The 24,274-nt window shown below is 42.8% G+C and overlaps 1 protein-coding gene across 11 annotated transcripts in view; it reads left to right on the top strand.

Annotated features, from left to right (window-relative positions):
• Positions 1-24,274, top strand: part of ofcc1 (orofacial cleft 1 candidate 1) — an 86,536-nt gene that overhangs the window by 31,182 nt on the left and 31,080 nt on the right. For 8 of the 11 annotated variants that reach the window (XM_068582407.1, XM_068582406.1, XM_068582412.1 and 5 more), the window contains 8 exons: positions 2,719-2,867; positions 3,111-3,225; positions 3,999-4,311; positions 10,060-10,151; positions 11,036-11,091; positions 11,227-11,338; positions 11,935-12,080; positions 23,813-24,064. In XM_068582407.1, coding sequence (XP_068438508.1) covers positions 2,719-2,867; positions 3,111-3,225; positions 3,999-4,311; positions 10,060-10,151; positions 11,036-11,091; positions 11,227-11,338; positions 11,935-12,080; positions 23,813-24,064 — 1,235 coding nt within the window. The remainder of the gene's footprint in view (positions 1-2,718; positions 2,868-3,110; positions 3,226-3,998; positions 4,312-10,059; positions 10,152-11,035; positions 11,092-11,226; positions 11,339-11,934; positions 12,081-23,812; positions 24,065-24,274) is intronic. The other 3 variants (XM_068582414.1, XM_068582409.1, XM_068582411.1) reach the window with 2 other exon arrangements.

The following is a 24,274-nucleotide window of genomic DNA, read 5'->3' as shown; positions in this document are numbered from 1 at the left end:
TTTCTGTTTCGCTTGGTTTCATCAGTTGCAGTGAAGATTGAAAGGGTTATGAGAAGTTATATTGCCGTAAAAGACGGCATATGAAAATATGCCACACAGAGCCTCTGGGTTTTTCTCCGGGGATCTCCGTATGAATAAAACAACAACTTTTCAAACATGACATTTAATCCATGCATGTAAATCAAACCCAGGATCAATTATTCATTTATATAAGGAAGTAATGTTTTATTGGAATGAAAATGTACAAATGCAATGAAAAATTTAGTTTTCTTTTCTGCATGTATTTGAGCGTTTGTGACGGAGTTGAGCTGGATAAAAGAAGAAATGGAAAAGTTAGGTAGTATCGAGTCAAATTCATATTAAAAATCTCAACACCCATTTCCACTGCATGGTCAGAGACTAAACATGTTTTCACATTTGGCTTTTTGGATGAAACAACACAGCCGATTACGGTTGATGGATGAAATCAATGCACATTTCTCTACCACTTCCTTAAACCTCTTGATATGAGGGAAAACATCCTCTATAGAGGCTGCACTAATCTTAAAAACCTACATACTCGTTTCGGATGGTTGATATTGACCAGTGGATTAGAGATCCCGGTTTATGTTCATTCATTGATGATGTGTGCGCAGTATGTAAGAATCACAACAGAAACCTCAAAACAGAAGCCACTAAATCCAGTGTCCCCCTGATTCAATATAGTTTCATACAGGCTCAGAAAGGGCTTCTTCAGTGTTCTGATGGCAACTCTAAAGGCCTTAGCTGGAGCATTCTGCACATGTGGACACTGCCAATGTGCTAGTGGGCGTATTCACTGAGCGAGAGCATCCTGATAATATTGTCTGCAGCTCCCATCAAACATAAAGGACGGGGTAAAAACTGGCATGAACTGAATGCGGACCTAGGATCTGATTCAGAGGTAAAAAAGGTTTAAGTATGGCATGGTAAATGCCTCGTGTCACTCTTCCTTACCTCCTCCCCTCCCCAAACGCTCGGCTGTGCTTTATAGTCAAACCTGTTGTTGTTGTCCCCATTGATAGTCTCAGACAAATCTGATCAGCGTTTCCACCACTATCAGGATTGGCTTGGATGTTTTCTCTCTCTCTCTTTCTGTCTCTCTCTCTCTCTTTCTCTCTCTCCTCTTACCCACACTGTAGCGTGCGATTTTAGGAGTGCTCGCAGTGCCTTCGAAGAGGAAATGAGGAATTAGTGATGGTAAGGGGAAGCCAGGAGCTTATTTTCCTTTCCTCCCTCTCTCTCCTTTTTTTTCAATCACCCTTTGCTTTGTGCATCTGGGTTTGGATTTAGACAGAAACAGTGCAGTTCAGTTGGAGATGTCTTGGATGTGTTGGCAAGTGGGAGCACACAAGAGGAGTCGGGCCCACGGTATTTCTGCACCGAATGGGAATGTGCACAAGATTCCACATTTTAATGTTAAAGGGGGAAGAAAAGGACTGAGGAAGAAAATTGAAAAAAAAATAAAAATAAAGGTCAAAGGAAGTATTTATGAATGGCCCTGATATATACCTGATATATATTCTTCTTCTTTTATACTAAAATACGTTGTCCTGGTCAGTGAGGAAGGAGGTTTAGTTATTTGACAAATAACTGAATTATCTTGCACAATAATAATATTTCCTCCTTTCTTTTGTGGAAACGTGTTCTCTTTTTTCAAACGTGAACACATCAGTCGATTTTGAATGACTTCTGATGGTCTGAGCAGCTCCAGTAGCCAACAGGAAGTGAAACAAACCTCTCAGCACATCATCCCGTCTCACAAACCTCACAGCAACACTTCCCACATACACATATATGCAAACAAGTTTATGTCTCCTTCACACAGATGCACTCGCACATGCACCCAAATTACTATTCATGCAGGTCATATTTCTTACTGCAAATGAATAATAGGAAATATCCTCAATATCCATAATCCGTGATATTATGCCATAAATTTGTGTCCTGAGTCAGACACTACTACCCATCATTTCACAGGTGCATACCAAAAGCAGATTATCTAGGGGGGTGGGAGGGTTACACATGATTTATGTGTTAAAACAAGTCCCCTGTGTTTCCCATTACAACTAATAAAGGGATAAAATATTTCCCCCCAGTGATGGATGAAGTGGCACACACCTCACTGTCAGTTCATTTTTTAACCAAACCCACCGTTCTCTGGGTAAATAAGAATGTTTGCCATCGACTGCTAACCGCTAACACTTTTTGCCTCATGCAAGATACCCTTAATATCATCAGTTTGATTGATGGCGGCCTCACTGCCTTGGATATTCAATAACTGTCAGCTCATAGACTACAACGGCAATCTCAACTTCTCCTCCACCCTGTTTTTTGATGCCGACAGTCTTTATCATTCCAACATCTCCTTCTAGGCAATTGGCTGAGTTGGACGGGTAAGAATGGCAGTTAAGAAGGCTCCAAAAAGAAACCGGAAAAAAGTTAAAAGAGGATTCAAGTCTAGGATGTAGATTAAGTACCTCCCTGAGGGCTCCTGTTCTGTTTGTTACCCTCCGTGTGTCTGTTTGTCATTGGCCTCCTGGTTGTGAGCAAGTCTATGCATGCTTAGTCCTGTAGTACTGTATATGCCGTGTCGATGTGTCTGCATATGTGTGCATAAGTTAGTGTGTGAGCCCGCGGGCTTGTGTGTTCCACTAGGTGGACTTGAGAGCGACTTTGTGCCTCTTCCTGCGTCTGCAGATCCTACCTGCCGCCTGTGAGGTCGTGCCCTCCATGGTCCTGGTCTTCCAACTGATTGCGCTCCCGGGACACAGCAGCCACGTCAACTCTGCGCTGGCTTGGGGGGCCTTTCCTGTTTGTGGGCCGAGCCTCGGCCTTGTCCACGGCAGGTGCGTCAGTGGCAGGTCAAAGACAGCTGTTGGACCTCAAGGATTTTGTGTTTTGAAGAGTGTGTATATATATATGTGTGTGTGTGTGTGTGTGTGTATTTTACGTCACTATGCCCCTCAGCAAAACATCACATGGAGTAACATGAAATTACAGTTGTTTTTCAGTCCCTTATTCAAAAAGACCTAGGCCACCATGTATCTTTTTGCACAGTGACAATTACTGGTTCTGTGTCATTGACCCAGGTTCAAAACCCCTCTGCTCAGAGGGGAGCCGAATGCACAACTGGACCAGTTTAAAAAGATTGAAGCAGTCATCTCCTCTGATCTTGACCACTGGCTGTGCAACCTGTACTTTCAGGTGTGTGTGTGTGTTTGTGTGTGTGTGTGTGTGTGTGTGATGAGGAAACATGTGCATGTGTGTAACTGTTGTTTTCGTTCATGTTATGTTCATAATTGAGTGCAGGTATGACTGATGGTATATCATATGCTTGTGCGTGTTCACCCCCCACCCGGATTGTCCCCTATTATTTTGGAGGCAGGTTGGTGGATCTGGGAAGATGGGGGTTGAATTTTGGGGTTTTCTACGATAAAAGCAATTGTAAATTGGCCCCAGAGAGCAAACAAGAACCACATCTTTACCCAGCAATTCCGGATGCATTTAAGCTGATGCATTGATTAGATTAGTAAACATCTTAATTTAATTAAAAGCCAGAACAAAGCTCCCTGGCTTGGTTTGGTCTCTTTATTTGTCCCTTCGACTGTGACATGTTGTTTGTATTACTGCATTATCATCACTGCTTTCATTTCCGACGGATGGAAATGGAGATATTTTTGTACATCTTTGCAATAGGATGTGCAATATTCGTACGAGACACATGCATGGTCTTAATTACATTATTTTATACCATTATGGCCCACTATGACAAACGCTAATAGTTAGCTACGTCTGCAGTTTGATCACAAACACCTGTAGTGTAATTACACACACATGCTGTTTTCCCTCAAAACAATGGTGATGCAATGGAATGATAGGAACATGACTGCTGATGAGGTTATAATATTATTATAATGTTCACTGATCACTGAGACCTCAAACACGGAAAGACCGCCCTTTTGTTCATGGCGTTTCAGGTAAAGCGGCTCCCCTCCGGAACGACTCGGGGACCAGAGCGCTGCATCACCCTGTCCATACCCCCACCTAACCCCGCCCACCCTGAGGTCCATCATGACCGACCGCAATGCCAACTGCCACTCCAGCCCCAGCCCCCTTCACAGGCCCAGCTCACGCCTCAGCCCAGTCACCCCCAGTCCCAGTTATACCCTCAACAGCAGCCGCACGCGGGGCCCAGCAGCAGGGCAGGCGAGCCCGCCGTGGTGCATTCTCACCGGGGGTCTCCTCTCCACCTGTCGGCTGATTCCGCTTGCTCTTCCTCATCTCTGCCAGGTAGGGGTCCAATGTTAAAACCCCCGACTATGCCACAGTGGGGAGAAAATGTCACCCTAATGTCACATGCGCTGGGATGAGAAGAATGGCAGGCCTCACTTACAGCAGTTCTCCACTGAGGTGAATGTGCTCCAGGGTAGGGTTGGGTATGGAGACAGTGGGCCAAGTTTTACACACAGAAGGTAAATCAAACAAAGGTGGCTTCCTTGATTATATGATATGTAAACATCCAACAGATACACTGTCACCTTAGATAAGGGAAATGTAGACTGATGAAGCCTTTTGATAATATAACCACCAAAATTAAATAAGTAAATAAACGCTCCTTGGCAGGATGACATAGGAAGCATTATATAAATTAATAAAACTGACAGCATCATCAATTTAAATTTGAAGCTTCCTGTGTTGAATGAATGTTTGCTGCCACACACACACACATGCAATTACTGAAAACGGTTTTGTCAATGGTGGTGGGTACTATTCAACTTTTCTGAGCAGTTAGATATTAGAACAATACATTACAGAAATATTAGCAGTCACTCAGTCTCACATTTGTACTGTACGTCATTATTTGTATCCATTTATCCTCTAATTTAGCAAAACTAAACAAAGCATGTTGACCTGGCAGACATGTTGTTGTATTACTTTATCTTTACATAAATGTAGATGTTCTGGCTTTCACAAACTACTTTTTGAAGATGATGATGCACAAATACCTCATTCTTATCTCTAAGTCCCATTATCCATCATGAAATGATTTGAGACAGCAGAGGAACTGTTGGTTGGAGCTGCTGCTCAGCCAGAATGGTTGTTCTGTGTGAAGCTCGCATGTTCCTTCCTCGTCTGTGGTTTCTTCTTGCAGTCCGAAGATACGCAGGTCAGGTTTATTTGAGACTTACATTCCAAGGTGTGAATATGATTATGTTTCCATGTTTTATGTCTGTGATGGACTGGCACTACTTTGCTTTTCTTTCTGTATGCGTGATATGATCCTGAAAGTGCATACATGTGTCCATCACATGCACTGGCGTGGTTGCCCATGCAGCTTGGTGTTCCGGTTAAGGTCAACCAACAATTGTAACCACATCTCGAGGTGACTAACGACCTCTGTTAAAAGCAATAAGAGTCCACTTCCTCATTTTCAAAAACAAACTATTCTTGTTTCCCACCTAAGTAATCCAACATCCTGGCCTTTGCCAGGAATCAAGTCCAGGCTCATTTGGTATTGATCTACTACAAAGGCAACTGGCTACAGCTTCTTTGTTATTAATACATCCCCTTTTTTTCTTTTCTTCTTTTTTTTTTTGCACGCACAGCTCATCTTTATTTAACAGTCCTCAAAAGTTTCTGGGGTGCTCTGCTTTAAACATCACACAGGCTTTTTAATTACAAATGAGTTGTGACAGGTCTGCTGGGTAGCACCCTGGCCCATTTTAAACGTGATGCCGGCTGACAGCTTGGCAGTGTTCTCCCAGCACTGAAACATGTGGAAGAAATTGGTCTTTTACATTTCACAGCTTGTCGCTTCCTCCGCCTACTGACCTGTGACCCCCCACAGAGATCCTAACGCCCACAAGGGAAGTGTCCCCAACGAACTGGCTGCTTTTCCAGAGAGAAAGGGAGAGAGAGAAAGAGGGAGAAAGGGAGAGAGGGAGGCACTCACTATGGGAGATTTATGTTCTGCCAGACAAGGCAAAAGGTACGTACCAGGTCTCTTCAACAAACACGGCTGTGTACTTTGGCTCACACGCAGACACGAACTCCAGCACGCACACTCATTCTCACAGCTCGCTGAGAAGGTTGCTTGGGAAGTGAACCCGATCCGTAAGTGAAATAACGGATCAAAAGGTGTCCTGCACAACACCTCATCCACGCCAATCCCTAAACCGACCTGACGTCTGCGCCGCATTTGCATACAGATCTGTTCATTTTGCATTACCTCTGGAGCGAATTACGGCCTTCAGATGGGGAGATTACGTCAAGGTGGAAGGGAGCGATCGGACGGCCAACTTTAACCAAGTCCAAAAAATGGAAATCCAATTCAAGCGAGGACGGGAAGAACAAATTATCCCTTCCTCGGTCCTGTGTCAAGTCTGTGAGTTTCAGACATTTCCTTCCCATTTCATGCCTCTCTGTTCTTGGTGTGCTCTGTGTGGAGACTGCTTTCTCTCTCTGCCCGTGTGACGCCTGGATTTTCCTCATTAGCCAGTTTGTCTCAGAAACGGGACAAGTATTCGGAGACCTCTTGTCACTGCGATAACGTCCACACAGCAGAGCTTGACAGTGAGACTGGAAGTTTATATTCCTGAGGCCTTAAATTAATTAATCCCTGTTGAAAAATATGTGTGGTGAGGTGTCAATTACAGAAGCAAACCTGACATCCCAATCCAAGATTTAAAAAAAATGACAAGTTTTGATCAAGAAATTGGAAGATTACTTTCCTGCCTCAGTGCTGTTGTGTTTGCATCGACATTTTGTCTTTCTGAATAATGTGCCATTGGATGACAATTATCCTGATTTACCTCATTAGACTCGAAGCATAATGGAGCGTATTTGGTGTTTTAACGTAGCGATAAGCCAGAGGCGCACGGGGTTAAGTGACCTTTCACATTAACTGAGTGATCCAGTTACACTGGGTCTGTTCGAACCCAAATGACTAATTAGATTAGCTTCTTGTTTCATGATCGCTCCTCCTCCGCTACGAGTGCGTCGAGGATTCGGCCTTAACTGCATTGCTGCTCCATTCCGCAGCCTTTTTCCAGGATTCCTCATCTAATGTCCTCTTTGGAGCGCTGCCCTGCACATTCAGGATGTGCTCCCCTTCGGGCCGGTCCCACTCATCAGAGTTTAAAAACCACAACGTTACATCATACCGTCTCAATCAGTCGCACTCTGCATCCCACCGATTATTTCAACAATGTCCGGCTTCCAAATGGGTGGGTTCCGCCTTTGAATCCTGTGTCACGTAAACCCTCACAGTGGGTGTGGTAAACAAGTCTAAAGGATTGCATGTGGGGAGCAAATACAGAGCATGTGGGACACACACACCCTGAAGTGACAGTGTCTTCCTCCAAAAGCACGCTGACAATTCCCAGTTCCCAGAAGAAGAAAAAAAAGAGGAAGGCGGCCTCTGTGAACATGGTCAAGACCGATTTGACTTTCAAGAGCAACTTCACCAGTGAGAGTGAAGGAGTCTTAAACCGGTATAACAGTACACATCGAGCGTCTGTTATTGCCATTACGATGCTGTGGATTACAAGAAAATAAACTCTTGTGTGAAGCGACATTGAGTCCTCGCCGTATCATAGCAACCTCAACAGCGAGATCCGGACATGGACTCAGGGGTAATCCGTGAGTCAATGACCTCCGATCCCTCTGTAACCTTGGACCAGTCATCAGGCAATTAGGGGCCTAGGTGAGCAAGAACCGCCATCCCAGCCTGGTTGCATCTCACCGGTAACACAGCGGTGGGGTCTCGGCGGTGTTACGGCCCCCAGGCTTTTCTCTTTCCTCGGCCTGTTTTTGTGTGAAAGCCAGAGAGAAAAGAGGTGTGTTGAGTTATGCAGTTGTGAGGTACACTCATTTGTATTTCCAGCCTGGACAATGTTTGTGCATGTATGCAAGTGTCTACATATTAATATCTTTGTTTGCATGCCTTCCTGTGTGTGTGGGTGCGTCTATGCAGTGCATTGGATGAGTGTGTGTGTGTTTGTGTGTGTGTGTGTGTGTGTGTGTGTATGTCTGCTGGTCTTAACACAGCTCAGAGCACGGGGGGATAACAAGGAGTTTGTTGTTGGCCTTGAGTGCCCGGAGAGGCTGGAGTTGTGGCAGCTCCAACGCTCTGAGTTCACAGACGTAGCCTTTAGCTGTCGATGCTGTCGATGCTGCCTCCGCGCTCATTCTGGTTCCACAGCGTCTGCGCATTAGCAAGTGGGGCCTTGTGTAATGCGTGTGTGTGTGTGTGTGTGTGTGTGTGTGTGTGTGTGTGTGTCTGTGTGTGTGTGTGTGTGTGTGTGTGCCCGGTTTTCCAGTCAAAGAAAGCATCCTTATCCACCGTAGTCCAATTCTGTAAGTACACGATTGCTGTTGTTGTCGCTAATAGAGATTGTGATGTGTGTGTGTGAGTGTGTGTGTGTGTGTGTGTGTGTGTGTGTGTTTGCGTGTGCGTAGAAGCAGCTGGCTTTGCTTTGTGTCATACTGTTTGAACAGCAACATACACATACTTTGCTGAAATGCAATATTGGCCTCAGTGTACATATTAGCGATATGTTGATCTGTTAGAACGATGCACGACAACTGAAAGGAACAATAGCAATAAAATGAAATGTGGATGTTTTAAAAGATAGATGTGATTCCAATATTTTGTATATTTTATACAAAGGGTCTCTGACATTCCCATCTGTGTCCTTTTTCAATGCACTCTCAGAGTGTGTGAAAGTATTTTGTGGAGGCATTAAGATACGACTACTCAAAAAACATTTAACTGATATTATTATACATTTAACTGAATATTATTAGAATATTGACACAAAAGTTGGTTTACAGTTATGTAATGTCAGGGAAATGTAGAAATATAAATTATTTTATCCCTAGACAAATATAACCTTATTACCTTGTAACTGTAGGCACTCCACATGTTTACCAGCAAAGCGGTGGTAATTAAAAACTACATCTGTGTTAGGATGAAATCTGATTTCAGACTCGCTTAAAAATAGCAGTGAGCAGACTCTTCCTGCCATTTAAGCTGTCAGAAGGATTTCTGATGTGTCGCCTATATTTAAGTTATTATCACTGATATATTTAATCCCGCAGCAAGAAGAAAAAATATCATCGCCGAGGTTTCCATATGTATCATATAGATGTGACTGGTTCATCGGGGGGAAAAAAGTTTCACATCGTGAGATTTTTACATGTATCAAGCTAAGGTTTACTTAATTACAACCTCCAGGCAATGCAGGAACCCTTTTTTAAATTCTGTGAATGTTAATATGCTAAATAATGCAGATCTCCAACTCTTCAAGCATGAGACACACATCTGGCGGCTTACCATTTAAATTACAGCAAAAAAAAAAAAAGAGTGAGACAGATAGAGAGAGAAGGGGGAAAAAAGAGGGTAAGGATGAAAAAATACTTTAAAAGTAATTTTCTAAAGAAGGAAAGAATGGGAAAATGTATTACAACCGATCTTAATTTCTTTTTCGATTTTTCATCATTTCTAATTGCATACATTAGAGCGCTGAGGCTGGGAAGGTTCAGCTCTGAGATTATGTGAGACAGAGATGATGTGCAGTTGGAGCTCTGTAAGTCAATACTTCTACGTCTCTTTAATCAGTCACCAGAATACCAAAACACCTGATACCTCAGACAAACTTCCTCACAGTAGAACAATGCCAACAATATGTGTTATTTGCATTCTTCTTATTTTAAGCGTCATTACAAACATGTATTTTCTTGCATTTGAAATCTTTTTTTTTGTAAAGAAACTGTTTTTTTAACTTTTATTTTGTGTTTTTTTTTAATTATTTGTATGATTCACGATCCCCCTTTTTGTGCATTTCCATTATTAGATGTTTTAAATATGTCAAGTGTATAGCCGTAGTCATTTGGATTTCGTAATATAAATACCACTCAACCACCCTTGATCCTCACTATGATTGCCAGATGTGGTTTGCAAAGGAAAACAAACATGAACCTTTCTTTCTTTTTCACACTCACTGCACATTATTTCTTTCTTTTTTTGGGATGCAGGGAAGAATTCCTCCTCCGGAGCCATTTCTGGAAACACGGGAGAGAAGAGTGATCCATGCAGGGAGAAAGCAGAGGGTGGGACTCACTACAAGGTAACGTTGTGATTCAAGGGAAAGTCTTCCCTCCCTTGCAATGATCACCCTCTCCGCTTTCCCTTTCCTATCCCTTCCCTCGCTGCACCCCTACACACACCTCCCCAGCCTATTATCTGAGATTTGTCAAAATACATTTCACACTAACAGGTATTTTTCAGCCTTCAAAGCCAGTTTTGATCTGCTTGACAAGCCAAAGCAGCTCAAATTCTGTGAAATCAGCAACGGCAGCCAGGCCTCTCTCTCTTTTTTTTTTTTTTTTTTTACTCCAAGCTGCTCTAAACACGCCTCTTCCTGTGCTACAGAGGACTTAAGCTAAATTAATCAAAGCCTGCATGTTACCTGCCATACTTTGAAGTGGTAATTGCAAAATGACTCTGTCTGCTGATCTGGCATTGCCGCCTCCCGGTCCGCCCCGCCATTGTGCCTCAGCTGCGGCCTTTTGTTGTCGTGATGTTATTGTTGAGGTAGTGAGAATCCTATGAACGACCGACACCATGCCTCTGTCTATATATATATATATATATATATATATATATATATATATATATATATATATATATATATATATTAACTTAACTTCCCTCCACTGATGTACAAGAGCCTCTCCAGACCTCCATTCATCAGTGATGACCTGTTAAATAAATGAGTTTGTTGATATGAGGTTTTATTTCTCCGCAGCCTCTGTAGACCGTGTTTTTTTTTTTCCTTCTCCTCTTGGCCTTTAAAACCTTGCTAACTTTGTCAAATGTCGTGGTGTGGAACCCAGTTGTCTAATGATTAAGTGGAGTGATCTCCAACCTGCACCAGCCTGGGAGCGCAGGGGATCAGATTTCAACCCTTCAACCTGCAGTGCAGGCCTAATTAAAATGAATTTTCTCCAGGCGACCACTTTGCCCACAGGGCAGGAATCCAGCTATATACGGAATCTGCTCTTAAGGTATTGCATTAAATTTATTGTGGGGAGACACTGGAGAACATTGTGGTTTATATATCTCCTGCATTTTTTTTCTCTGTGCTTTCTTTCCCGCTCCTTTCCACCTTTTTTATTGTGATCATCACTCTGGAATCCAAGCTTGCTTTGGCAAAGATTGCCCTATGAAAACGGATGGAGCTTTTATGGGGCCCTGCCCATTTACTACTTCCTGGGCCCAGTTCATCTCGGAGGGAGAGAGGAAGAGATGGAGGTGAGGAAAAGACAGAAAAAAATGGAGAGAGGCAGAGTGAGACAGAAGAAAGAGAGAGGTTGCTTATTCCAACTGTGGATCTCATTAACATACATCAGTGAGTATTTCACAACTTCAAGCAGAAAGGCACTAAGCCCACCCAAGGGCAACACAGGCAGGGCTGACAGGGCCAGGGAAAGCAAGCCGTTAACATGTTGGCGGCTTAACAAATAATATCTGCTCCCAAGTACCTTCGTGAAATATTTAAACCCCCACTTCCTAACTCCATTTGACTGTTTATGACGATGAAGGTAAACGACTTGTGTGGAAGAAAACAGTGCCAGCTGCTCAAATATCACATATTTAACATCAGCGTCACTGTACGCACGTTTCCCAAATGAACTCAACTTGAATGATGGCGTGCCGCATGCGATTTCGCCGTCATTCACGTCTCGTGTCAATTTGAGGCGCGGCTGAGATATAGGAGAGGCTCCAAAGTGCCGCGCACACTGTCACTGTCACCGTGTGCATCCCCCAAGATAAATTCAGAGGCCTGTTTCCTGCTTTGATTACAAATGACATCCGCATGTGTTCTCCCCGATTCCTGCTCCTCACAGAAGAAGCCAATCAAGAAGACAAATAGCTGCGGCCCCAGCATGAGCGGCGGCAGCGCACCGCCTCGGCAGGCAGGCAAACAGAAGATGCAGCCGTCAACGGAGAACCTCTCCACGGAGGAGATGGAGGAGTATACGTTCTCCCTACAGTAAGTCTCACCACTCATTATCCCGCCTCAGTCGAGCAAAATTTCGAACGTTGAGAGAGACAAAAAAAAAAGAGAGAATATAACAGAAGAAAAAAGCGGGTGACAACGGGTCCCTGTGCCTCACAGACGCAGTGACGTGCACGGCATCAACCAGGCAGACGCTGACAACATAATGTGCCTATACAACACTTCCTGTATCGATGTAGTTACAGTACGAGTGTCATCCTTTTATTTTAGCTGTACATCTGCCGCAGCTTTAATCTTGCGTCGCTCAATTTTAATTTGTGAACATGAAAAAGGAATTGTGTGAGAACTTGGTAAGAAAGCCGGGTCAATGATGGATCACGTCTCCACATTTCTTCACCAGAATTAATAGGGACTCAAATGCAACAAAAAAAAAAAATCAGGTTATATGATCAAATTTAATTTTGTGATTTACAGTTTTGAGACCCCAACAAATATTATTATCCACACTAATTTGGTTTGTAACAATATTACATACAGCCAAAGCAAACCTGTTACGTCACTCTGTGGTTTTATTTGTTTCTCCTCCGAAACAGCAAAATGCAACAAAGGAAGTTTGGGAAAATTTGTTTTCCTCTTCGCCGTGGCTCACAGCATTTGATTTTAATGAGAAAAACGGGGATGTGTTAAATATAAACAAAGCAGGAAGAAAGGCATTTCAAACACCTTGGCCAAACGTGTTAAACGCAACAAGGTGCACCACTGCGTATGCCCACAAAGCATCAAAATAGGCTAAAAGCGAAATTGCTTATTCCAACAAAAAAGTCACAGGTATTTGTTTTTATTTGAACGTCAAGTAAATTAAGGGGAGGGGATTACCACACACACTACTACACTAGGGGGGAGAGAGAGAGAGAGACAGAGAGAGAGAGAGAGGCAGCCTCTGTGTGTGAGGGAGACAGAAAGAGAGCTCTCCCTGGAGAGTTAAAAGTACCCATGTTTCCTCATTTCTGGGAGTTGGTAATTTATAGCTGCTGGTCACATATTAAACAAGATCAGAGACTACTCCCTGACATCTTCTGAACATACTGGGGGAATTCAAATGATTACCAGCGTATCCTGCCAACAAATGACGACACAGGGACTATCTTGAGGGAGAGTGAATACAAAACGAACACAGAAACCCGGGCAGGCTGCACACAAAGGGACACAATTAAATGGTTTTCACGATTATTCATAGTGCCGCTTTTTACCTCTGAGCAGTCGCCGGGCTCCGTGAGATGAGACATTTCCGTCAGTTATAGGTACGGATGGTATTGAGTTGGAGCCCTGGCGGTTCCCTGGTGCCCTGTGAAGGTGCTGCTGCTATTGATTTTATCTTTACAAGCACACACATTACAGTATCTCTGAGCTGAGGGCTGCTTTTTTTTTTTTTTTTGCCCTCGCCTAATCAGAACATTAGAAAGATACGGTGCCAGTTTGGGCTTTCACACTGAAGTGAAAGACACTGCAGTCTCAAAGTCATACCCTCACCCGTCTCTCCCACTGTGCCGTGTGACTTATTCTGGGATTCTCTACATTACCTGAGGACTGACGGAGACGCCGACGAAAGGAATTGTTTACGGATTTTTTTATCTGCCTTAATGATGTCATCTCCATCTCCATCTCCTCTGGCACAGCTCTGTCTGTGTCTTTGTGTGTGTCTGTGTTTGTATGCGTTTGTGCACGCGTGTGGGAGTGTGTTTGTGTTATGTGTACATCGCCTCTTGACTGTGTCTGTGTACAGTATGCGAGCGCAGGAATGTCTGCGCATGCATGTACTTCATGTGGGATCAGGATTCACACTGCAGTGATTGAGGGATATTACTGCCATCTATTGAGCCACAAGAGATTGAGCTCATTGAAATTTTCATAGGGCGTCACAGTACAAATGGGCAAATCGGATGCTCATGCATTATTAAGCAAACACTTAGTAACAGTGAGATTCAGTTTCGGATAGTCTGAGAATCACACAAAATATTTAACATAATGCATCCAGAACATCACAGTCAGCAGCACTTTATTCACAAAGTAGAATAAATGTAAAGAAATGTATTAGAATGAAGCAGGCCGATGTCTTACAGAGCTCAACAGCAGGTAAAATTACCCAGAATTACTGCATAAGAGGAGTAAATATGTAGGTAGCTGTGTGACCTTTATGCTTAGAACCCACCTGAACCGTCTGAAAAAATTATATATATATATATATATATATATATATATATATATATATATATATATATATATATATATATATATTGTTAGGTGACTAACGGTTTGTTTGCATGTAATAAATTATATTACATTCAGTCACATACAAGTCAGCACCTTTTATAATATTATTGCTATATCATGAATGCCTTTTTTCTGGCTTCAGAACAAATAAGTACATCTTTTGGGGTTGTTTTAGGTCTCTCCTTTTCTATATATTTGTACTTGTGTTTAATTTAAAGTTTTAGTTTCAGTGGGCCGGGATCAGCTTCTCTCTGCATTGTTGGAGTTAGAGTATTGATTATGTTCCTTTTTGAAATTATTTTAATTAAAGCTTCTGGTTAAATCTCAAAAGTGCAACTATCCCCGTAAAGATAGATAAAAGACTGCATGATATGTCGAATCATAACAACCGTAAACCATAAATTCAAATTTCATAGACAACACAACAGACTTTTTACTGCAGGTATTGACTCGGCAAGTCAATTCTGGGCAAATAAAAAAAAAACCAAGCCAGGAATGATTCCTATGTTGCTGCTATCTGTTTGAACACGCATAAAAGGCTCCTGCCGACCTTCCATCTCATTTGATGTCTACAAATGTAATCTTAAGCACCTTTTTTCTCACAGAATAGCACTGAGCAAAATCAAAGCACCTGGTTCAATACAGCTGTTGTAATTCGATAAGGATAATTTAATGCTTTCGGATGGTGTGGCAACAACTTCTCCAAAAGGTAAACATACAAGACGAAATTAATTTCACACCTTAGAGGCTACGTTACCTTTACACAAAGTTTACTCTGCAGATAGGTTACTGCTGCAAACGAGCATTTATAAAGCTTTACAAACAATTTACTTTTTTTTTTTAAATAATGACTTACTAACAATCCCTTAACAGTTGTTTTGGGAAAACATGTTGCTCCTATTAATTGTTACATATACATAGTGTGATTCTCATGCATCCATGATTATTGCCAATTAGCTTTGTGTCTTACCAATGTCACCCAACTATTCTTTCTTCTTTTTCTGATTTTGAGAAAAACCTGTTTTAATCAAAGTCATTCTCACATAGCAATTAGATCTAATTAGTCCAATTATGAAGATTCTAATTACATTAAAATATACCCCCTAAATCTCATATCAATTATAGTATGTGTGACTTGTCCTGATCAGGAGACATGAAGAGAGAAAGTGAAGACAAGGCTGGATGGGAGGTAGAATAAAAGAAGAGCATCCTCATCCTCCTGAGGCCAAATGACTGCAGAACTAAATCCATCTGTCCCAAAAGCTTTTATTTCAAAAGACTCTATGGCCATTTGGGGATAAATGTCACTTAACTTTTATTCTTTTCTTTTTTTTTCATAGTCAGAACTATTTTGTTACTGGCAATAATGTCATGATTAGCTACACTCTTGTGATGTATGAAAAATAAATACCAAACACTATTGTTAATTAAATCTGGTTATTAAAGCTGTAGAAGCAAATAAAGTGGAAGTAATCATCACCTGCATTCAAGTCTGGCCCGACCTGTGGTAGCACAGTCACTCATATGCCATTGCCAATGTGTGGCAGGCAGCAGTACACGATGACACACACACACACACACAAACGCACACAGACCTGCACAGTATGCTACTGTGGCGGTGCTGTGTGGCGCTGTAGGTGCACCGGCAAAACACGCACCCACACACGCACAAATGCACAGCCTGTTCTTGTTGTGGAATCGGAGGGAACACACTGACCTAATTTCCCCCAGTTAGCTCGCCTCGTTGGGGACCAACAATCCTCTCCGCCCGTTTCCCCCAACCGAGCCTATCAGAGCACTCACTCACTGAGTGTCTCTGTCGCTATCTTCCTGTGCCCTCCATCTGTTTGAGTCTGCATACTGTAAATGCCCGAGTGTAACGTTAGCAGGGAAGTCTGCGGCTACATTGTTCACGGCTGCTCGCCGACAAGCTATCGGGTGCGGAAGGCATTGATGACACGCACCCCGCGGTGTCACTCCTTTCCTAAAGAAGAGCCGCTCACAATCGTGGCGGGAGAGAGAGAGAGAGAGAGAGAGATCGGCCTCCAGTAACAGACAGAGAAAAGAGAGAGAACCACCTGAAATAACAGCCAGTTCCAGGCTGTCAATCCTCTGCATGCTGCAGCTCCGAATCACAACTCAGTGCAAGGGTCAATCAATTCTGATGTAATGCTGGTTGGAGAGGTGGGTGGAGATGGCAGCACAGTTCACCCCTGGGTCTCCAGTGCTTTCCTGTGCTGAAGAGGGCAGGAATGTGTATTTGTGTGTGTGTGCGTGTGTGTGTGTGTGTGTGCGTGCGCGCGTGTGTGAAAGAGAGGGCCCCTAGCTACCGCGGCCCTGAGTGCACATGTTATGGTTTTCTGCAGCCAGACGTGCCCTGGGTCACTTCGGCTCCCACTGACACACACACACCCATACACACTCTACGTGCTGCTTCCTTTATGGAAATCAGAGCTGTCAGCTCTGTGACAGGCTAATGTTGCAATATGATTGGTTAATCTGCAGTGATGTGGCTGTCAGTCAGAGCTGACTGTAGTCCCATTGGTGGTCTGGGTCAAATGTATGCCTTTCCCACAGACACGGAAGAGAAAGTAGGCGTGTGTGCGTGGGGTTGGGGGGCATTTGAGTGATTGTTTGGGATTTGTGCATGATTGTGCGCGTGCGTGTGTGTGTGTGTGTGTGTGTGTGTGTGTGTGTGTGTGTGAGGGAAAGAGAGGTAGACTAGAGGTGACACTTTCCTCACGCTCTTCTTTTTTCATCTGTAATCACTGGTACCCCAGTCTGACATAAACATCTAAAAAAGACATAAAAAGTCAATAAACAACACCCCAAGATCTTAAAAGTGGATTTGTGCATGCAGATACATGTAAGCTAATGCACTGCAGCACAAACATGCACTAATGCACTCTGCCCTGTGCAAATAAATATGAACTTTTAGAAACACATCACTGACTGGCAGCTCTAATAATACAACTGACAAGCCGTAGATGTCGATGTAATCAGATTTTTGCTCTCACATTTGTGTGTACATGAGCATGATGTCATCGGCACCAACTTTAGCCACCGCCAGTTGAGAAGCCGAGCGAGCTTGACTGAAAATTGCACTGACACCCGAGTTAACAGTTTGCGTTTGTCTTGCACTTTGTTTGTTGTGAGGCACACGTATATGACATGAGAGTGACTCTGTGAAAAACACACTGCCCAACACAAACACGTGGCCCATTCACGGTGTTTTCCCAGCCTCCTCTGAAGTCAACAGGTTTAAGAGCCCATTTCATGCTGAAATTACACAACTGATTCCTAATCTGCACCTCAAGTCAGAACAACTTTCTTATTTGTCCATCAGCCCCTTAATTGCTCTCTACAGACACACGTATGGTTCGTCTCTATGGCTCATAATTATATCCTCTCTCCTGATAGTTCTTTCTTTACCTCGCTTTCTCTGCCTCTAATTTACTCCGTCTCTGCCTTGCCATCCTCTCCTCATTCTCTCGCTGTCTCTATCTCTCTGGTGACAATGTCCTGCAGTTATGAGGCAAGGTCAGAGGAGTGAAAGCCATTTAAATACTGATGCAACTCTCCGGAGGCCCATACTCAGCCTCTGCAGCACTCTTCTCTGTACGCCTCACCCAAGTTGATGAATGGATGGATCTCCTAAGAACATTATTTATTTGTCCTGCATTGATCATTCGATCTCTTGCACATCTACTGGCACCATGTCTCCAGTATTTTCTCACTGCCTCCAAAAAGCTTTACAGAGAGAAAAACAACCTGTTCGTCATTGTTGAGGACGTTGGTGGTAGCTGTAGTAGCTGTGTGTATAACGGATGCCTGGGAAGTCCCTGTGTGTTTGTTGATCCCAGGTGCATCTGCATTTGAAATGTTTCCACCCCAGTTTATGGCGTACCAAGGGACCTGCCATTTCCATGTTTTAATCCCCTCTCGTGCTAAGTCAGGCGCTCCATAAAAACGCCACATGTTGCATGGCAGTGAAACAGCTACCCCATGTACACTGAAACTATTCCAAGGTGTGCGAGGAGGCCAAAACACATTCTTGCTGGAGGGATTTGTTTGGCCGGTGCAGGAGTCGCAGAACTAGATTATCGCTCATCAAATTTGTGTTCTCCAATGGTCCTTTGGCCTGCTGGGTTTTTTTTCTACATTAAAATATAATTCTACCCACTTTGCCTTAATTTTAGTAAATATGTTAAGCTATGCTAGAAAAAAAACAACAACTTGAAAAGCTCGCCAATAGATCAAGGCTTCCTCAAACACCAGAGAAGAAGAGTCTGAGCACGCTCAGTGAGTTTATTTTCCTGCGGCGGTGTTAACATATAGTTAACAATAGCAAAGCAATAGCAAATTATTTATTCATGTATTTCTACATTTTCATATTTGGTAAAAAGAAAAATGTTTTTACATTTTTAAAGATATCTGTTTTAGTGATCTAAAACTCTGTTTGCGTTTGGACGATAGGCCAAAACATAGAGGAAAACATCTGTTTGAAAAAAGACCTGTACGAGTGTAGACAGGGCCGAAGAGGTTTGCCAATAAGCAATGCATATCAGTGTATTGGACTGGAGACAGCTCGCTTGGCTCTTTCCAAGGGTAACACAATCCTCTCACCTCTCAGCTATTATATTAACACAATTGTTGAATTCATGAAAAAATAAGGATAACAAAGGTCATGTGCCGGACTATTTCTTGATTCGGTACTTCCTGGCTTACCTCTGTTGTAAGGTTGGCAAGCAACTTGACTCCAGGAAGTTGCTGCTAAGCGAATGGTTGAAACAATTGCATGCCAAATGATTGATCATAAGAAACGAGTTGCAATTAGTATTTTCATCTGAGTTGATTACATATTGATCAGTGAATAATTTTGTCGGTCCTCAAGAATGCACAACCCCAAGTTTTGGTTGCCCACAGATAAAATACCCCACATCCTACCTGTAATACCACCATGGTACGGATGTGACTGTTTCTCTCTAGTCCACTTGGTGTCACAATAAATATGATATAATCCTCAATGCAATAGTTTTATGAGCGTATGATTCTGTGCCGGTGTTGCTCATCATCTCCTGCGAGCGGATCAACAGTGCAGAGCACTTGTGGCCTTTTCCTTTGTCCTCGTTTGCTTGCTTGCATGCGAGAACCTCCCCGGCATTGTAAAAATTATCAGCCAACTATTAGTTAAACAACGGATTCCTAATTTGGTGGAACATTTCTTCACAGCTTCTGAATATGCTCTCCTCCACTCCCTGTCAGCTGCAAATAATTCTGATAATTTGGTGGTGCATTGTTGCACTTTTTAATTACATAATGACGGACTCCAGTTCTGCAGCTGAGTCACTATTCCATAATTCTCTTTTGACTACACCCCAAATACCTGCCTCTGTGGTCCCATTTTGTCAATGAAACTCAATTATATGTATTTTTGCTTTGCCAGGGTCTCTGTAAAAATCTGTGCTTATAAAGCCCTTAAATGGTAAGGTAATTGTCCTTGGAACAAATAAAAATTAAAAGAGAAAGACAGAGCATGCACAAAGTTAAGTCTGAGGCATGTTTTGTGTCCTTTTGTGAATTTTATTTTCAGTATAAATAAAACTTCTCACAAGATGATATAAAAAGGACTCAATTATCTAAAAGCCTCGCAGGCATATACTGCTGCTTTGTTCAACTTGTTTTTATGCACACACATATTCAAGGTGCTTTGGAAAACGATACCAGCTTAGTAACCAATGATTATCATTTAATACATCTTGTGGGAGCGGGTTTCTTTGTGATTTCCACTTTGTGAGGTTTCATAGCTTCCTGTATTATATTTGCCCCACCTGTGCAAAGCCCGCTAACATTCCAATCATTACGTAAGCTTATGCCTCTCCGCAAATGCAATAAATAGGCAGTTAAAGTTTCTACTGTGGGAATTACTGTAGCATCTGTACATGATTTACAAACTTGGATCGGCAGACATAGTGCATTTGTTCATGTTTATGCAACACAAAGTTAACCTGCTCTTGGCCACGTGGCTCTCCAATGACCACTGCTGTAATGATTGATTTTGAGCTGTCACTTAAACTAATTTTCTATTGATTGATCTCTTGTCCATTTTACAGATTAATCTAAACGATAAAGATGGTTAACTACGCTGTCTGTGCTCTGTCTGTTTGTTTGCTAGTTGCAAATTAAGTTTCACATGATTTAAGTCCTCATAACTCCTCAGAAAGGAGCTGCTTGTGGAACCCACAGAGGACAGATGACGGATACTGTCACAATCCAAAACAAATGCATTATCAGTATTCTTCAAGAATGACATGTAAACAAAGACGTGGTATCTTCAGTTCTATCTCTTGACACCTAAGATAATCACACTTCCATAATCACCAAGACACTCGTGCATCTGGGCCACTGAGAAAACAATCACGTTATCTGTCAATCTTCTAAGTCTATTTTCACACTATTTTCCTCTTTCTCTGTTTCCCCAGCAGCAACCCGTTCTTAGACTATGTGGGAAAAGATTTGTGGTTTTTGTGCATTTATAAACAATGCCGTCGGCCCAAATAAGAAAGTGACAGAAAATAACTTAATCCTCAAAATAAAGGGATAAGTCCAATACTTTAAGTGGCCTTCGACTGGAGGGTTTAAGCCATCAGGGCAATGCAAAGAGGTTCTGAGGGTTACCTCCGCTCTCCTCGGCCCTGGAGCCTCCTCAACATTAATCTGCTATTTAAAGTGTAACACTCCACTGTACTCTCCCCCCTCCCCACCTCTCCGTCTCTCGTCACCCATGTCTGTACTTGCTCTTCACTTTGCGCTATTTTTAAAAGCACGGCTCACATTTGTTGTCATGCCGTACAACAGGACACAGCCTGGGAAAACCAGTCCAGGAGATGATTCTTGCTCCGCTGGTTGACAGATATACGCTAGTTAAATCTGATTTACAGGCTTTGGCTCTGTGTGGCAAGGTTTACAGTGAACTATGAGTCCTTATGCAACGTGCTTTGATGACATGGGAATGAACAACAAACGTATCAAAACAGAAATAATGAGGGAACATCTTCTGGCCCAGATTTGCCCCGAATTGTACACTACAATTAAAATATAGTATTATGTGCCAATGCATGCCTGTTGAAATGGTTAGTCTCATCTCTGGGCCGCTACGCCACATGCTATCAGTCGTTCCTGGGACAAGCTGTGAAACATCCTTCGTTCCTGCAACATAAAAAGCCCACACCTCCACCCCCTTCCTTGCCTTTCCCTCTTTTTCTGTATTGTACTTTTGTAATCGGAGGTGCCATAATGAAATCAATTCAGTGGCGATAACAGATTTCACATCATGTTACCGGTTTCCTTTGGAAGACGCCGCTCCATGAAGAAAGGCTAAAAATATTCCTCTTTCATGCATCATCAATATCTTCATTATATGAAAGATGGGCGTCAGGTTGTATTTGCTGTTTTCGTTTAATGTCACTTGACAGGGGAGCATCTTGCCTGTGTCTGTGACACGCTGCTTTTTTTGTCTAGTCTGTAATTCCACTTTCGCAGAAAAGCAGTTTTCTACCACCACACAGTGAAGCAAGTCAGGACAAAGCTTGGAACAGAATGGAAGAGCCTTTTGTCAAAATCATAATAAAGAGGCAGAGACGCGCATTCGCTCCGACATTATCCTCCTTCGGTTTGCGTCACACTTCAAAATCTTGTATAAACACACACTTGACGCCGGAATACAGTCGCAGCGAAACTTATTTTTGTTACAGTGACCTCAAAGCCGACATATTTATGTTTGCAATATCTTCTGTAATTCAAAAGTGGCTTATTTGTCTCAGTATGCAGCGTGGTGAATTTAAAGTTATCTTTATTTCCAGTGTGATTCATCAATAGGGAGGATGGGGCATGACATTATAAAGAGTTGACACTTTGTTCTTTTACTACATACTGCTGTCATAACCCTCATTCTAATAGTAAAGTAAAAAAACAGCAGTAAACAAAGCTTTCAGATGATTTAATTTACATGTAATGAAAAAGCAATAGTTGCCAAGAATTCCTCCTACATCCCTGCTGCATATATTATCTTGAATGAGCAGCATCTCACTGACCCCACACAGGAAACCTACAGTGTATATGCAGTGGGACACTTGCATGCACATGCAGTATTTTATAATCTCAACCTGTAACTGACTTTTATGCCAGATGTTTATCATCTCTGCTCCAGTTTATTTCAGCCGAGCTATGAATATTTAGCAGCCCAAACTGTTGACTGAGCGTTTTCTGAATGAATCTCGAGTTCTCCCACGTGTACCGTACGCTTCACCACCGCTCTCGTGTGCATCCACTAAGGAACTCGATAACTTCAAATAATGTAACACTTCAGAGAGCGTACCCACCTCACAGGAACAGGAAAGATGATCTCTTTTGTTTTCAATGCAGCTGTGTGATGGTTTCTTATTTCAGCAGCAACACCAGCTGAAGACAGCACCGCGCTGCATTTTGATGAAAGTCTAGCCTAATTATTTGGTAAGGGGGGGAGGACGGGGTAATACAATTGATTCTGTTTTTTTTCTCATTTTTCGTCTTGAGGCAGTGTACCATTTTCCCTAGATACACACTACAAAGTGAATTCCAACTGTGCTCTGGGACACGGTGGTGAGACACAGGGATGTCCACAGGCAAAGGCCTAAAGTCACACTCTGTGATGCTACCATAGCTCCACTGTACACAGCTCCTTTAGCCTCCGCCTAATTACTGCCAGCCAGACAAGCGGGGTCATCAGTGTCTGCTTGTGTTGACATGTTCAAACTATAATAAATAGATTGCTATGCACGTTGTAACTATGCAAACTCATTTACTGTACACACACACACACACACACACACACACACACTGTACAGTGGTTTATGCTCGGCTGTTGCCAGCCCATTGTAACATATTTTGAGTATTTCTCTCCTCTCCACTGTTCCATCTGTGCCCTCTATTTGAAAGGGAATAGTTGAGCAGGCCTGACAAAGGGCGGCACAAAGGAGGCAGAGGTGCTGAGGGAAGCTGAGCACTGCTGGAAGGGATTCCTCTCTGGTTGTGTGTGCATGTGTGAATGCGTTTCAATTTGAATACTACCCTACCTATTTTGTATTGCATTTGTATGCAAACAAACGCCCTTGAAATACGACACGTAATGCACAGAAAAGTAAGTATTGGCACTGTAAATTGAAGAATATGTACGTCAACATAACTAATAAATGTTGAAACTCGTCTTTCTATTTATAGCTGCTGAGGTGAAAATGTATTGCAAAAGATCAAGAATGGAAATGAGGGAAAAAACATATTACTACTTTTAAGTACTAAGTATTATTACGAAGACTTTGTAACGTCAGAGGATAACACATAAACATATAATTGAGTTAAAAAAGTTATTTAAATAAATGTTTTTGTCAGAAGAAAAAGAAAAAGGCAGAAAAATGTGTCCCGTACAGTGCGTCTGATGCTTCTCCGACCAAAAACAGATCATCACCGACTGGCTCCGGCTCCCGCCCGTCACGCCTGTCCGGACGAGCCCGTCTGGCCCTCCGCATGCTGCCGTCCGAGCTGGGCCTGCCGTTGCCGCGGCAACAACAGTCGCATAGTAGCTGGCGTTGCTCCGTTCGGCAGCTCGGCCTCATTATGCTGCTGCTGGCTTTGATGTGGTTTGTGAGGCTCTACCTGCATTACTGCAGCCAGTGGCTCTACCTCCAGGCCATAGCAGTTCCTGTCAACAAGTGAGTTTGCTTGCTTTGATATCACCCTGCACACACACACGCATACACACACACACACACACACGTTTGGTCGTGGGGGGGTAGATGTACACACATAGAGCAGGACTACATGAGCACATGCATTGCTGCTGACATCAATTATTTTACAGGGAGGCCAGATACATAGATAACTGAAGCAAATTGAAGATGCACACACACAGACACGCGACA

Source organism: Clinocottus analis, unplaced genomic scaffold, assembly GCF_023055335.1.
Source record: "Clinocottus analis isolate CAN_PGR_092001 unplaced genomic scaffold, fCliAna1.0.p SCAF_18, whole genome shotgun sequence".
NCBI lineage: Eukaryota > Metazoa > Chordata > Actinopteri > Perciformes > Cottidae > Clinocottus > Clinocottus analis.
Note: the sequence above shows the minus strand (reverse complement) of the source record. Positions and strands in the feature narration are given on the sequence as shown.